The 17,441-nt window shown below is 44.6% G+C and overlaps 1 protein-coding gene across 11 annotated transcripts in view; it reads right to left on the reverse strand.

Annotated features, from left to right (window-relative positions):
* cacna1g (calcium channel, voltage-dependent, T type, alpha 1G subunit) overlaps window positions 1–17,441 on the reverse strand; it is a 367,678-nt gene that overhangs the window by 31,085 nt on the left and 319,152 nt on the right. For 9 of the 11 annotated variants that reach the window (XM_061709003.1, XM_061709001.1, XM_061709005.1 and 6 more), the window contains 2 exons: window positions 12,876–13,027; window positions 7,921–8,030 (listed from right to left, as the gene is read on the reverse strand). In XM_061709003.1, the coding sequence (XP_061564987.1) occupies window positions 7,921–8,030; window positions 12,876–13,027 (262 nt within the window). The remainder of the gene's footprint in view (window positions 1–7,920; window positions 8,031–12,875; window positions 13,028–17,441) is intronic. The other 2 variants (XM_061709004.1, XM_061708995.1) reach the window with 1 other exon arrangement.

Raw genomic sequence — 17,441 nt, forward strand, 5'->3', positions numbered from 1 at the left:
CTGTACAGACACTGCATAATTTGGTTGCTTTCCTCCTTCTCTGAGTTGGCAGGCTGAGGGGAGACCACTTTATATATGTTAAAGCAAGAAAAAAATTTGTTTTTCAAAATAGGTCCCATTTAAGGGAAAGACAGACAAACAATGACGGCATTAATAATAATAACAATCACACATGGATAGCATTAAAGGTGACCTATTATGAAAAACACGTTTTTTCTTGTTTTAACATATATAAAGTGGTCTCCCCTCACCCTGCCAGCACAGGGGAGACAAAATACCATGAATTTCTGCAAGGTGTCTGATCCCCGCCGGCCAGAGTCCCCCAGTGTCACGTGGTTTTTTTTGAGCCGTTTAGAATCTGCTCCCGTCGTGACGTCACGACGGGAGCAGATTTCCAGAGGTTCAGCCTCCGCTGCTGAAACCACGCCCACAACCAGCTCTCTCCGCTGCTGGAGCGGTGTTTCCTTCAGCCAGTCGGACGCAGCGCCGCGGCGGAGCGGATCCAGGTTAAATCATCCAGGTTCCCGGGTGGTTTGAGAGCTGGGTCCTCGGGGGTCCGTCCCAGGCTGGACCAGCTTAACCCTACGAGATTTTCAGCGAAATCTGTCGGTTTGATCCCCGGTAACGGGCGATGCGCCGCGGAGCCACGCCGGGCACCCAGCATGGCTCCGCGGAGCGCCGCAGAGCCATGCGCCGGGCGCCCGGCGTGGCTCCGGGGCCAGCGTTCAGCATCCGCCGGGCAGATCCGGCTGAAATAGTGCATAAATGTTATTTATATACAACTCATATTTTATTTTTTTAACAATAAAGTTTCCATTTGTGAAAATTCAGTGTTATGATAATTTACAGGCTCGGGCTGCTCTGGCGGAGCAGGTTTATGCTCCTCCCCTGCTACACGTCATTCAGGGAGCCAATCAGCACAGAGCCTCATTATCATACCCCCCCCTTCCCTAAAAATGAGGCGCAGAAAAAGAGGTTAGAAGCGGTAAAACTAGTGACAGGGCCCACAGGCTGAATTTCTGATTTATGTAGAAAAAACAAGCTTTAGATTGTTTTTAAGACATTCAAGGCCTGTTTAAAATATACATTAAATGCCATAATAGGTCACCTTTAAATATTCATTGAAAAGCAAAAGAGCCATTTTTAACTAACACTGGTATTTGATCAGTACTCGGTAGTGGCTGGTAGCCAAATCCCAGGTATCAGGAAAAAAAAGTAGTTAGAACACCTCAAATTTTTGTGACCCAAAGTTAAAATCAATAGCATTTTCACAGCTTGCTGCTTTTCAAGAAATTACACTATACGTCAACAGTTATGAACAGGATTCAAATTAATTGGATTATAAATGGATGGTCCTACATTTTTCTGCATTTGTTTTATAATGCAATTAGACTATATTTTACTGAACTTGCTTTTTTTGCTCTTCCTTTTTTTGTAAAATACCATGAGATGACTTCAGCTGTGAATTGCTGCTAAGCAAAAGAGCTGAAACAAAATAAATGGAAAATAAAACCACAGAGGCAAAATAAAACAGCTACCAAATTCTGCTTTCCATCACCACAGCTCAACAATTAACAGTTTACACTACGCTTATGTATCATCAAAAGTTATACAGGCTTTTTTTATTTGGGGCCTATGCGTATGAGACGCAAATGATTGAAAATGAAGGGGGTGAACAACCCTTTCAGATGGCAATAAATAAAATGTTCAGACGGCTACAAATACCTTAGTAGGTATAAGAAGTTTGTAACCAAATACATATAAAGAATAAGGCAAATCCTGAATAGTCAGCTCAGAGTGGAAAAAGAAAGTCCAGGAGGACATGGAAGACACTAATGTCGGGACAAGAAAAGACTTCATGATGCATGGAAGGTTTCACTCAGATTCCAGCCCCTACAGAGTGTAGACTAGGCAGAAGGAAGGAGACTAGGGATAAGTGCGCCTCAAAGCACTATTCTGGATAAAACAACAAAGATCCAGAGATACATCCAGAGGTTGGCCCCTAATAATGAACTCTTGTCAATACGTCATTCAACAGAAGCCAAAACGGAAGGATGATAAGAAGGGACCACCATTATCGAAGAAAAAGTTCCTGTAGGACATGCACCACTGGCAACTGAAATCCTAGAAAAACCTGGTCCAAAGGGCAACACGCAGGGCCTAATCATGGCAGTACGGACACTAAAGGCACTTTTCCACTAGTATCTACTCAGCTTTACTCATCTCAGCTCGGCTCGACTAAACTCGGCCTGGTTTCTTTTCCATAACAATTCAGCACCTGGAGCAGAAGTAGGAGGTCGATATCAAGTTAAAAAATGAGAGAGAGAGAGAAGCTTCAAAGGGCGGCGCTTTCAAATTTTTTTTTTGTTTGTCTCGGCGCTGCTGAAAAGTCCGTTGGTAGCTGCGAGCAGCTATGAAGTGACAACTCCTGGTACTGTAGATCTTGTCGTTCCTTATCGTCCGTCTAGATCCCTTTTTAATTCTCTCCTCAGTCACCAGGTTTATGAACATCTGCACCTCAGAGTTGGTTACGAAACAGACTTTTGCGGTGCCATTGCCTGTCGAATAAAATGAACATGAAGCCGCCGTCAGAGTCGCTCTTTCGCCGATGTCACATTCTGACTCAGATGTCTGACTCACACCCCCCGACCAATCGGTGGTGTGTAGTGTGATGATGTCAGATACAGCCGACTCAGCCACTTAGAACTTCGGCAGAGTAGTTACAGAAAAGTATCTACTCTGCACTTTAGACCCCTAGTGGGAAAGAACCAAACTGAGTGGAGGCGAGCCGAACCAGGCTGAGTAGGTACTAGTGGAAAAGCGCCATAAAGCACTAGAGAAGAGGGTCTACCACACAAAACATGACCCCAGGAGCAGACTGGGCAAAGAGTCTGTCCGTCCGTCCGTCCGTCCGTCCATCCATCCATGTCTGCTCAAGCCTATTAGATTCATGGAAATCTGATGCCGTCTATCCCCCCCTCTCCTTGAGCAAAAGACAGGGTTACACCCCGGACAGGTCACCAGTCACCAGAATGTGCCTCTGAGACGATCCAGCACAAAAGATCAAGGTGTAAGATGCAGGGAGGTATGGGCTTACATTGAACACCATGACCAAACAGCTGTGACATCTGTAGCAAGTATAGGTTGGAAGTCCAAAAAATAAGATGGGTGATAGGAACACCAAGAAAGAACACAAGAGACTTGATCAATTCTAAAGAATAAAAGTAGAAAAGACATGGAAAGAGAAGGCAACTTTGGTCCCAGTGGCAGACAGTGAAACTCAATCAGGGAAAGTGGTTCCTACAGATTCCATGAGCAATACCTGATGTCCAGGAAAGCACTGTTTTATTTCATTTCAGTGAACCTGTGAACCATGTGACCACACCCTCGGATCAGGAGCAATTATACCAAATTAACCACACCTGTGGGTGCTTGGCTGCCCAGTATATAGGCCCATGCACCCACACACTCTCCCTCTTTCTTCCTCCTGGTCGGTGAGCTTATACCTGTTTGTATTTTGACATACTCTGCTTGTTCCTCATGGTTTGGCTGTCGTTTGTTGGGCTGACTGTCTGGGCACCCCATTGACGTGCCGTGAGGCTTTCTGTTGATTATCATTACACAACTCAATGATTAATTCAAGGTTTGCTGAAAAGAACCTTTCTTTATACCTTTCTGATCCCTTAATTAATCCTATGTATGTGAAGTATTTCATTTTGGAAACTGAGTTACTACTATTTGTGTTTATCTTATTTGGCCTCCAGATTATTCACGGGAGGCGCTATGGAGTCTCAGGTGGGTGATAACCTGGACAGGGAAGTCACACTGCCACCTGGCCAGGGTCCGGTTCCTCCCAGTCCGAGTGCTTCGGCTGGCAGGAAGAGGAAAAAGAAGCGGAAATGGACAGAGCAGAGCCAGCTCTGTGATCCGCGGGTGGACCCTATGCAGAAGCAGCTGGAGGAAATGCGTAAAACCATTGATTAGATGGCTGCACAGCAACAGCGTCTGTTGGATGTGTCACACCAGGCCCCTTCAGTTATGCACCCACATTTCGATGTTATGTCTCTTACTGCCTCAGACAATCTGGATAAGACCGACAGTGGCGGCTCCTCTGGGCAGCTGAGTGTTTATGAGGAGAGAAAAGATGAGGCTGATGCTCTTTACCAGGTGGACCAGGTAGGTCTTGAGCCTGATTTGTCTGTTGGGGCCCATGCTCTCTCGGGCAGCCATGGCCGCTGGCGTTCCTCCTCCGCCATCTCCCCCAAGGGCCTCTGCGTTGGACCGGGACCCGAGTAGTCAGAGGCAGGCACCTTTACCGCTGTATCCTGACTTTATTAAACACCTGCAGGGCTCTTGGGCACAACCAAGGGATGCTCCTGCCCCCCGCTCAGCTCTTAGTGTCCTCAGTGGGGCTTCAGAGCATGGCCTAGATGGCGTGGCCAGAGTAGGTCCAACCTTTGCAATGTTGGCTGGGGCCTCCTCCACGGGCAGCAGGATTGCCCGGCACCCGAATAAGAAGTGCCGCACCACTGAAGGGTTGGTGGCGAAGGCTTTTCAGTCTACAGCCATGGCCTCTCGGCTGGCAAACACGAATGCCCTCCTGATGGTGTACCTGGAGGGGCTGATACCTGGATCTGGAATCCAAAAGCCCAGCTGAACTTCTGCCAGAGATGACACAAGTGGTGGATACAGTTATCCAGGGTGCTAGCGCCCAGGCGAGGGTCCTGGGTAATTCCCTGGTGCAAATGACCATGACTCGACGGCATATTTGGCCGAGTCAGTCGGGTTTACCAGATTCAGACCGGGCTGCTGTCATGGATGCCAGGATAACTCCTGGAGAGGTGTTTGGGCCGGCAGTGGAGGCTGCATTGGATGAGGCTCAGAAGGTCAGGCAGCGGACACAGTCCATTCACCAGTCTAGACGGTCGAGGCCGACGGCTCAGGGACCTCCAGAGAGGCGTGGCAGCTTCCAGCGGCCTCATTTTGCTGAGCGGGCCCCCTCCCGTGACTCTGATAGAGTGGGACGGAGGTTTCCACCACAGCAGTCACAGGGCCAGGAGCGTTTTCACCCACGCTCCCGACAGCGCACTGGTCGGGGTTCTACCAGGGCCCACCACCGTCCCTGACAGCAGGGCCCCGCTGACGCCATCCCTTTTGAGCGCCCATCTCAGTGCTTGGCGTCAGTGCACCTCTTGTCCATGGGTGCTCGGAACTCTGAAGTTGGGGTACCGCCTACAATTCAGGGTCCGCCTCCCTCGCTTCCGGGGGATTCAGGAGACAAGAGTAAGAGACAAATCTCGTGCCGCTTTTCTGGCCGGTGAGATTTCTGCCTTGCTGGTGAAAGGTGCAATCCGGCCCGTGTCTCCAGAGGAAGCAAGAGGGGGATTTTATTCCAGCTACTTTCTTGTCCCCAAGCGGACCGGAGGGTACCAATTCTGGATTTGAGGCGCCTGAAGGAGTTCCTCAAGGTGCTTCCCTTTCAAATGCTGACATTGAGGGCCTTGTTTCAGACCATAAGGGCAGGCTACTGGTTCACAACAGTGGACCTTCGCAATGCCTATTTTCATATTCCCATCAGCCCAGACCACAGACCGTTCCTCAGGTTCTCCTTTCAGGGGAGGGCCTTCGAGTACAATGTCCTCCCCTTCGGTCTGTCCCTGTCACCATGCACTTTCACCAAATGCATGGATGCCGCACTCATCCCCCTGCAGGCTGTGGTGTCCTACATCAACCGCCAGAGCGGGTTGAAATCTTCATCTCTGCATGCACGAGTGCGATGGCTGCTCTTGTGGGCGCGGTCCAAGGACATGACCCTGAGGGCTTTTTACCTCCCAGGGCCCCAAAATGTAGCAGCAGACCTGCTGTCAAGAGGAGGTCCCCATCCTGGCGAGTGGCGTCTGCACCCTCAGGTTGTGGACCAGTTTTGGCAGCGGTTCGGTCGGGCAGAGGTGGACCTCTGTGGGCCTCTATGCACGGTCCCCCAGGACCACTGGGGACGGACGCCCTCAGTCTGTCATGGCCCAGGGTGAGGCTGTATGCATTTCCCCTGCTTCCCCTCCTTTCAGCATTCCTCAGGAGTGTGAGGTTGCAGTGTGCTCGGGTGCTCTTGGTGGCACCGAGCTGGCCACAGAGGCCGTGGATGGCCGATATCTACGAGTTGCTGGAGGGCTGCCCATGGCGTCTTCCAGTGAGACTGGACATGTTGTCCCAGGTGCATGGCAGCATTTGGCACCCAGAACCCCAGATCCTGAAGCTTCATGTGTGGCCCTTGAACGGCGGCGCTTGTGTGCACTCGGCCTAGGAAGTGGTGAACACCTTGCAGGCTGCACGGGCCCCCTCCACTCAACGGCAGTACAGCAGCAAGTGGAGAGTGTTTAGGGACTGGTGCCGTGCTAAGCGGGAGGATCCCTTTACTTGCAAAATCTCTGTAATTCTGTCTTTCCTCCAACACCTTGTTGCCCTTCGTCGGGTGAAGTCGACCATCAGGGGCTACCTTGCAGCAATCTCTGTGCTTCATGAGAAGTGCGATGGCATGTCTCCGGGCGCACATCCCCTGGCTATGCAATTTCTGAGAGGGGTGGGACAGAGTCTCCCATCTCAAAAGCAGCTACTACCCGCCTGCGACCTTCAGGTGGTTCTCAAGGCGCTTTGTTTGCCCCCCCTTCGAGCCATTGTCTAATAATTAATTGCTCCTGATCCGAGGGTGTGGTCACATTGTTACAGGTTCACTTTCATTCATAAAACCGTGTTTACATACGTAAACATACGTTCTAGACGAAAGTACGGTTCTGCACAGTACCCGTAAGCTTTCAAGGCTTTTGTAGAGGACCAGTAGTCCTGCTCTTCATGTAACTTCTATTGGTCTTCAATACAGAGAATGAAATTGGTTCTGCTGGATTTAACTTTGACTTCCTCAGGGCGGACAGAACTTTCACTTTTAAATTCATGGCTTAACGTACAAAGCTGTCAAACAGTATCTTAGTAAACAAATTTAGACGATAAATCAGTCCTCAAGTAAACCATGTGACTGGTATAACATCCGCAGATCTTGCTTCTAGCAATCTGTGATTGACCCCAGAAAGAACCTGATCTGACCACACTTTGCTGACCACACTGAATTTTCCCCTCGCTGTGCAAAAATTGTGGGAACAGAACATTTGGAAGGAAATGAAAAGTGTAAACAGTTAAGACAGCAGTGGTGGTCATAGTAATCTGACTTGTCCATTTCCATTGTTTCTACTCCAGGTTTCTATCCAAGTCCTTAGCTTACCCCTCAAATTGTATGAATCAACATGAGAAAATCTATATAAAGTTCAATATCTTCAAAGTACTCCTGGGGGTGTTGGACAGAGGTTGTGTTTGGCTGTTTTTTGTGTACCTGTGTGTAAGTAAATTAGAGTGCAGAGAGCCGATATCAAACTAGACTGCTGCCAAACTCAAAGTGGATAATGGTTTTCTGCAGCATAGGGAGCGGGCGGTGAGCTTTGGTCCAAAAATATGATACCTCCACTGAGGTGTGTGTGTGTTAGTACAATTTATGCTAATGCAATGTGTGTTGTTAGAATACATTACTGCTGTTGGGATTGTGGTATTGCATTGTGTGGTTTTCAGAGTGAAGCCAGGGATTTCAAAGCTATGAAATCATCTAAGGCAGTTGTGTTTTACGAGTCTTTAACAAGGTCTTTTGTATTGATACAGGCCTCACCGAGGACCATTCATTGGAGCAGCTCAGAAAAAGCTCATTTACACTCTCTAAGCACTGCCTCAGATTTTCCACATGACTCAGAGGTAAATAAACATTAACTTCTAATCAAATGTCAAAACCCTAAACCGGGAGGCCAAAGTTAGTTTGATTTCTGTCAGAGATGTTTTAGTGAGAGTCATTATGTCTGTGATAACAGAATTGATTAAAATACTCACTTGTCCTTGAAGAAGCGACGGAAACCAAAAGCCACCAGCTTGAACACAGACTCCAGAACGAAAATGAGAGTAAATATGTAGTTACAGATCTTCAGAGCATCTCCCAACTCCTGTAAGAGAAATTATGAAAAGTTAAAGATTCATGAAGTGTATGAGTATGCAGAATCAATCTTTACATCTCAGTAACCCCAGCATTATATTTTCTGATACTATACCAAAGTAAGGTTTGGCTGTCGTGACAGTGTGCTGACTCTGCACTAAAAGCCAATGAAACAATCTGATTTGCTTTTTTTTTTTTTAAAGGGGAGAGCCCCTTTCAACTTGATTAATAACGTTTTGTGTAGTTAAACTCTTTCCATGACTTTTCAGTAAGGATCATATATTGTAAACCTGTTTTCCTCCCCTTATTAGTGGAATATCACGTCATCCTCCTCTCCTGCCTCGTTGTTCGTTCTCAATGAAAAGGCCATAAGAAAAAAAAGGGTCCAATTGTGCCTGTGGGAAAATTCACAGTGCACATCTGCATATAAAAACTGACCTTTAGCAGAGACGTGGAGAGAGTTGCTAGTCAGCAGGGAGTCTACTAAACTCTCCTTGGTGGCCAAATTGACTATTTTTTGTATTTGTACTACATTTCAGCACCCCACTATTTTGTATCCATCTCACAATCCATTCAGACTTCCTATTCAGTTCCTATTGATCCTGCTGTACCTAAGGAGGTTAATATTCTCTTGGGAAAAAAACAAATTGTGTATTTTTTTCCAAACAAGCTTTCAGTCTTCTCCAGCCAAACAATCCTTTGTTCTTCCTACATCCAGTGAGGCTACACATCCTGATTAATTGTGTGTGCACCCTTCTTGGCCACGCATGAGTGGACCTCACTCTTTCAATGTCACAAGTGGGAACCACAGTGGTTCGGTTCCATGCGTGTGTCGCATTCATTCGGTCATGTGCAAGTGGGCCACATTTGTTGGGTCTGGAGGCGCGTTATACAACCCAAACCTCCCTTCTGCAAGAAGTGAAGCTTTGACTATAAATTGTAATCTATTGCAGAAGCTTCAGAGTCCATAAACAGCCCAGTAGAGAAGGATCACTGGTAAAAAAAACTATAGCTATTATTGCAGTAAAGACTTGTCAGTTCAAGGTGTTATTACCAACTCTGCAGCTTAGTTGGCTGTGACTGGTTCAGTACAATCTAAGAATATGTTTAAGCAGGAAAAAAACAACAACAGCCAAACATAGAATAGTCATGACCTCCTAAAACAGCACCTGTTTTGCAGCTTATTATGGTGCCTTTGGAGAAATGAGGAAGCACTCAGCTGGTGTCAAATTATTCAGGGAGATTTATTATTATTTATTTATAATTTAGAGCGCTTTAGTAGACATGGTAGAATATTTCACACTTTAATTGTAACATTGTAATCTAACAGGTTTGCATATTTAGCCTTCTATCTGTCCATCCGTATGTCTTCACTACCTGGTCAAACCTATCCCAGCTTTCAGTGGGCAACAGGCGGGGATACACTTTAGTCGGCTGCAGGGTATTGAGGCTTGTAGTAAAGTTTTTTTATGGTTAGAAAGATGTGCAATATTGCCACAGACCACGCAACATCTCAAAACTTGTACACGTGTTATGTAACCATGGCAGCATCACAAACAAGTCTATTTCACATTATATATATGCCAATAACACTGCAATGGGTGACCTGTCCAGGGTTTCCCCCCGCGCCTTTTGCCCGGAGAGAGCACCTTGATCATGGCTGGGTGGTGCATAGATAGACATAATAAATGCTAGATGCTTCATGGTGGAGCTTTGAAACGTCATCATCGGTGGTTGCCACAGGCAACCTCTCTGGCAGGATCTGTGGTACCAGAGGTAATTTGAGTTATCTGCGCAAAATCAATTACTCCTTCCTTACAAATATTATTAACCTGGCCGTAATTGTGGATGCTTGAACATGTTGAAATTGTAGCTTTTCTCTTCAAAAACGACTTAATCATGCAGCATAGTTGGGAGATTTTCAGTTATAGAGCTAGGTTTGACTGAAACCAATTTTATGACAAACTAATGTTTTGCCTAAATTACAATCTTAGTTGCTAACGTAACGTAATGCAATTTCTCATTGCCAACCAACTAAGTTGCTAATAGTTTAGCAACTATGGTTTTAGGAAATGGGCCATGACCAAAGCCTCATTTACACCCCTACGGATTGAACTTTCATCCGGTGCTCCTGTCCATCTCTTTTGTCCGCCAAAAATATAAGGCAAGTGGGTGCAAGTGTGCAGTGTCATGTCTACATCTCTGACGTTTATAACAAACCAAACCTCCTAAAAATAAGTAGAAAATCGAACAAGTTTTGATCATTTAAAAAGTTAATGCACCATTAAAACAATGTTATGAGTGTGCAAGCGGACTGGGGCAAGCTGGCCGTGTGCGGACGTTCGACTCCAGTGGCCAGCAGTGTGGATAAGTCATCAAGCCTTTATGATGCACATCAATGGGGTGATGGATGTACCAACAGTAAAAAAGAACTGAAAGAAAGTGAACTGCACATTACTTTAACAAAGTAAATGTGCATCTTACTTCCCATTCTGATATGATGGTCATTTCTTTCATAGTGAGGATTATAATGAGGGCCCGAGCACTATCTGTAGGAATTTTTCTTTTTTCTTTTTCCGACGAAATGAGGGCCTTTTTGCCTGCCTAAATGTGCCCCAAAAGTCACCAAATTTTGCACGCAAGCCAGGCCTGGCAAAAAAGTTTGATATTTGATGATTTGCATTAAGGGGCGTGGCAAAATGGCTCAACAGCGCCCCCTAGAAAACTTTGTGCCTCAAGCCCCACAATACGGTTTGACGTACATGCACGAAAATCGGTACACACCTGTATCATGTCGCAACTTAAAGAAAAGTCTCTTGGCGCCATGGCCGAAACCGAACAGGAAGTCGGCCATTTTGAATTAATCGTGTAATTTTGGCGCAATTTATGCCATTCCTTCGGCAGTTAATACGGCCCGAACCGTAACGTGCACCCAGGTGTGTTATACATCAAAATGTGCGTCTAAAGGGGCGGAAGTAGCTCAGGTGGTAGAGCGGGTCGTCCAATGATCGGAAGGTCGGCGGTTTGAATCCCACTCTGTCCCAGTTTGCTGTCGTAGTGTCATTGGGCAAGACACCTTACCCACTCGCCCCGTATGAATGTGTTTGAATGTGTATGAATGTTGGTGGTGGTCGGAGGGGCCGTTAGGCGCGATATGGCAGCCACGCTTCCGTCAGTCTGCCCCAGGGCAGCTGTGGCTACAAATGTAGCTTACCACCACCGGAGAGAATGTGTATGAATGAATAATGATTTCTGTAAAGCGCTCTGGGTGCCTAGAAGGGCGCTATATAAATCCAAGTCATTATTATTATTATTATTAGTTCCTGCGATGACGCGCATTACTTTTCTCATTCAAAAGTGTTACTGCGGCGACGCTAGACGCCAAAAAGCGCGCCCCCCCTTCATCTGATTGGTCCATATTTGATAGTTCCAACCTTCTGCCATAACTTTTGAATGGTTTGACATAAAGACTTGGTTGGTGTCTTCGGACTCGGTTTTGAGTCCTTGAACATAATTGGTGCAAATTAGCCCCGCCCATTCTTCTGATTGGTCGATATTTGATAGTCCCTATTTTCTGCAATAATTTTTGAATGGTTTGACATAGAGAGTCGTGGGTGGTGTCATGTGACTCGGTTTTGAGTACTTGACCTTCATTGGCATAAATTAGCCCCGCCGCTTCATCTGACTGGTCGATATCTGACAGTTCCTACTTTCTGCCATAGGGTGCGAGGGCCCGTTCATCGCTGCTTGCAGCTTTAATTGTTAATTGTTTCAACATTTTATATTCCTATTATTTTTGTCCTCTGAGACTTTCACAATTCTTACTCTAACTGTTTTCCCCTTTTTCCTTGTTTAAGTATTAGTCATCAATTTCCATCATTTCCATCACAGAGAATTCTGCCTGATTTTGGAGGATTTGTCTATAACCTCAGTTGTTAGCTGTAAGGTTGAAATTTCCACATCTTAGCATTTTGACCAGATCAGACACATTCAATTTTACCATTCCAAGTCTTTTGTTTCATGTAAACTGTAATTTTCTGTGATGTAATTAGTGTCAAAAATCAATCGGTGCATTGTTGTCCCTTTAGCCGCAAAAGAATCTGGTTGTATTCATCTAAACAGTTTCCCCACACGATCCCCAAACTTTACAAATTGTAGTTGGTAACTACATTTTGGCTTTGTTTTTTTTAGATGTGAAAACATGTCAACTGTTTGTCTTAAAAACTCTTTTTAATGTATTTTTTAATTCCCTAATGGATACTTGGCGTTAGTCTGACTACACACTAGAAGACTTTAACCCATCGGTTACCAGGCCTGTTTTTCCTGCTTCACATCAGAAATGATTTACCCAAAATAAATGAAGTACATCTTCACAAGTATAAGGGCTGTATGTATAATTTTAGTCTAAAAAACAATCTAGAGACATGCTATATTACTACAGAAGCGTCGGACTCAAAATTTGTGTTACTGTGTCACGATAGATTCGTTTGGAACTCAGTAGAAAACATTTTTTTATCTCTACCTTTTTTGACTATAAGTCAGACTATAACTACCTCGCTCACTTTCATGGTGTAACTGGTGTCAACAACCATTGGGGTGTTGCTGTCCTTCAACATCAAAACACGGAAATAGTGACCCTTCCAGATTCCTAGTCTTTGAAAAAAGTGTGTATCTTAAAACTTTGACTCAGTTTTCAGATGTTGCATCAGACACGCTGAAGTCTCCTAAAACCGTAAAGACATTCAAATAAAGTCCCAATTATATCGTTTTTCAAAGGCCGGCATCAAACAAAGCATAGAGCAGATGTAAGGCAGCCAGATATGGTCATGATGAGCAATCCCTCCCCCGCTCTGACCTGTGGCTGCTCGTAGTGCTCCATGGACATGGTGATGACATTGAGTCCTATCACGATGGTGATGAACAGGTCCAGGTAGTGGCTGGTGCACAACTTGTGGATGAGTAGGCGCGTGGGGGAGTAATCAGAGTAGTACGGCTTGCTCTGAGCTTCTGTTGGAAGTGGAGAAATGATGGGGGGAGGAAGGGGACGTAGGGATAAGCAGGAGGAGGGAGGGGAAGTGGTGCACAAAAAATGAGACAGAAGGTAATACACAGGGACAAGGTACAGTAGACCTTCAGTGTTCAGATCTGGAGCCAAGGAAGTTTCTCTTTAAAAAGAAAAAGGGTTAATGAAACTTTGATGTACTATAAATCACTCAAAATGGTTGACTTGCATTATGAATAAAAGAGTATGTGGGGAGATGTGAAGAGATTACAAAAAGGGAAGGCAGATCAGATAATGGACAAACAGAGAGGGAGACACTCCAGCCAAGCCTCCTGTGGTCTGCAGACACAACTAATTAAATCAAACCTCCTCCCATCTTATCAACGGTTATTCACATTAAACCTCCCCTGGTGAGAATGATGAGGGCTAAACACCGATCCTTAACGGACCAAACTGGTGTCAGTCTATTTCATTGCTGGAGCTCCCTCCCTCTGGCTCTGCTGGATGATCATCATGTGATTCTGCCTTCCCTCATCTCCTTCACTTCACTCCTCTCAGGAGAGGATCGTATCACAGTAGGATAGTCATTTTCCACACTCATCCATCACTCCATCACTCACCTATTCCCTCCGTCCAGAGAGGATGGATGGATGGATAGGCTGGGAGTTTGGACGAGGAAAAGAGAGGAAGCTTGCACCATACATAATCACCTCATCAATGAAGGTCACGCTTTTGGGAGAGAGTGGAGAAAGAGATCGCACAAACACTCTCAAAGGCAAAAAAGGAAAAAAAGTCCTTCGGGTGTTGTGAGTGCCCCCAATCTGCCCAATTAGCACAGGTGAGCTGCTGTTGCTGCAGCTGCACTGGGCTGAGACGACTCCCATGGGTGAGAGTGTGTGAGTGTGTGTGTCTAGTAGGTTCCTCAACAAATTTGTGGATCTCTCCTCATAGATCAGCAAATTAGACCGGGAGGCTGGGAAAGTTTGGTCTGTTCAAAGGACAAATACACTCAACATCCTTAAACGATGTTGGATTTGTATCTGTTTAGAGAGAAATGTATCTCTTGTGATAAATAGTTTTTAGCTTGACATCACCACTGGTCAGGAGAATTACTGCTTTCAGCAGCATCAGTTCAGCATAATCAAGTACGAAGTAAGTAGTGATGGTTAGTTGCAAGCAAATTAAGCCACTGCCGAGCTGTTTCTGGCATGCGTTGGTGGTAGAGGCCAAAACCTCTCCTCCATTTGTGCAAGGACCCTTACTTTAACTAAAATGTTAGTGGAATGATATTTTTGAGTTGTATCAGAAGCTTAAGAAGTTATTTATTTTAGGACGGTTTCCCTGATCTAATATTAACTATTTTCCTACAAATATAGATTGCATTTGCACTTAAAATATGATTCAACACAACACACAACACAATTTTGGCTCCTGATGGAAGTTTACATCCCTCATCATCTAATATCCTGGGATTGTTTTGACTCTGAAATGTTCCTTTAGTTAGCAGGTAGCATGAGCTAAAGTTCCTGCACATGACATTCCCTTGACTCTTCTTGGCTTAAGATTAAAATATGTTAAGGATAATAACTAGTACTAACATACCAAGCAGGTACTTTGTAAGCATTTGCGTTAGCTGCTATCAGACTTAGCTAATGTTGCTACGTTGGGCATGTGGCTATACACACTAAATGGCAATGTGCAAGGACATCACTAGATTCTTGTTGGTTTGATATAAAAACTGCACAGGATATTAGCTAATAGTTAAACATCTAAATAGGACACCTTCGTTGGTAGCGACAGTTTGCTTCTAGCACATTTACAGTCGTATCTCTGTATTCAGCATGTGAACTCTTGATAAAACCTCAACATACTCAATTCTTATTGGTTTGAAATTGAGAATGAGATTTCCTACAGCTGGCAATCAATAGCCTGCATGCTACTGCTCTATATAGCCTACATTCTTTACTACATATATGTTCTACTGCTAACAACTAAGCCTGCAGGTCTGGCAGCACAGGAGGTACTTGCTGTGCTATTTCATTTTTCTGTAAATGGAATAGAATAATTTTCACTGAAATAGTTGCGGATGTCACTGTGTTGTAAATATACCTATATAGTGCTGCAAAAACTCCAACTGACACGCCAAATGCTCCTACTGTTATTCCTTTTGTTGTGAAATGGGGTCACATAGATAAAATTAGTCTGAATTGAAAGTAGTTTCACACAGACGAATTATATTCACGTAAAAGTTTCGAATTTGCTCCACAGAAAAATGTATTCAAACCCAAGAAAAATACTTCCAACTTGTTTAAGTAGCTACGTCAGCTTCTTCAATCCAAAGCTTGATTTAACTCTCACACTAGATATACATCTTTGACTAGATTCATGTGTTTTTAAATCAGAAAATAAATTAATTAAAGCAAAAATTCAAAAACCCAGGAAGATTTTTAGTGAGATATTTTGTCGTGTGCTAGGATTTCATTCTCTTTACAGCTTTGGAGTATAACACCTGGCGTGTATGATAAAATAATGTCTCTGTTGCAACAAATCTGATGGACCTAACTTTTCAGACCTGAACATTATCACTTATTCACTGTTGCGAGGCAGTAATTTACCATCTAATTCATTTATTTAGATTTGGTGGAAGGAAAAATATATTTCCTTAAAGGTGCATTCAGAATGACAATAATAAAATTATAAAAGTATCCGTTGAAGTCATTGTCGAGTTCTTCAGTTTCACAGTTATCAGGTTGAATCTAAGGACGTTTCTCAGGCCTAAGTGGTTAAAAAATCCAAAGAGAGTTGATTTAAGCTTTTAACGTAAATGCAATTTTGTGCAGGGTTTCCTGTATTTTATTCACATTGTTTTTTAGACAGAGTCACAAATGAAAAAAAAATGGCCCTTTTAAACCAAGAGAGATTACATTTTTTAAATAAACTTTTTCTATTTTGCAGTGAAGCAGCAGCTGTTTCTTCTGTTGTTGTGGTAAATAACTGTTGAGATTTCCTGGAGTGTTTTCAGTTTGATTATTCTGATTTCAGGGTCATCGTTGATGAGCGCTAACTTTAAGCCTGCTGGTATTTATTGATATTGACAACAGGAGGTGATACGGCTGAATGTTTTATGGACTGAGCCGCAGGGCAGCCAGAGGTGGAGTCTGACGTGGCCGAGCACCTGCGGAGATGTGCGTGTCGCAGAGTGAAGACAATAAGGCCTCTGGCGGCGTCTCAAATAACTCCACTAAAGCAGACTGACATACTCTGTCACCCGCTTTGCTTTCCACCATCGCAGAACTGGATTTGCTCTCTGCACCAACAGTTTCTCATTTTGTCAGCTGCTGCTTGTTTTCCTTTTTCTTTATGAAATCAAACCCCTCCCAAAAAAAACTAGGCTATGATTTGTGACATTTCATAACACAGCCGCTGGCTAGACTGAGCAGATTTAGGGCGTCTCAGCTAAGTCTGGGCAAATGCCTTTGAACTGGGGCAGGCTGGTAGTCCCGTCGTGGGATGCACAGCTTGGTTCTTTTGCTGGGAGTTCCTGTTTACGAGATCCTTCATGATTTTTGGATGAGCAAACATTACTTTTACTCTGCTCCACTTACTGTCTGCAGGTGCAAGGCCAGCTAAAGCAGACTCACACACTATACTCCTTCATTCATTTAAATATGCAGCAATAGGCGCTGCTATGTTTTTCTCTACAACTGCCCCACTTACGTTCCTATACAGTGAAACACATTCAATTACTGGGCCAAGGAAAGTATTCATTAGGAGACAACTGAAGATGGTGTACAAGCTTGGTTCACCTCCCTGAAAAAGCAATCTGAGGCAGTCATTTAGCATATCCCTTAAATTATGGAAGAGTAAGAGAGGGAGAGACCGAACAAGAGTCTGGGGGAATAAGGGAGTACAAATAGAGACGGAAACCTTTTGCTGAAACTCAACTGGTCTCCAGAGTGAAAGCAAGTGAAGCGCGGGAAGAAAGGTGAAAGTTTAGGAAATCGAATCGCACTTGGATGACCTGGTGCTCTTTCCTCCGTCACAGAGAGAGACGGGGAAAAATAGAAAGCTTCTCTTGACAAGAAATGATATTCATGCTGTACCTGCTTTGAGTCAAGCTGGCAGACATCCTTTTTTTCCTGCTTCAATAGGAAAGAATTGAGCACAAGAATATGAAAATGATTTAGTTACGCTTCTCAGTTTGGCTCCCTCTGTCTCCCCTTTCCTCTCATGTCCTTCACTGATGTGACAGGTGTAGCTTCCTCTTTAAGCTTTGAAATTTTGAAAAGGGAAGAGGAAGAATGGAAATGCACAGAGGGTTCACGAACAAGCTCCCCGTGACGGTCGCTGCATTTCCATCCTCGGTTGACACGACTTCAGAGTACACTTAGCAGACCCTCCAGGACCAACATTGTATGG

This window comes from Cololabis saira, chromosome 19 (genome assembly GCF_033807715.1).
Source record: "Cololabis saira isolate AMF1-May2022 chromosome 19, fColSai1.1, whole genome shotgun sequence".
NCBI classification, from domain to species: domain Eukaryota; kingdom Metazoa; phylum Chordata; class Actinopteri; order Beloniformes; family Belonidae; genus Cololabis; species Cololabis saira.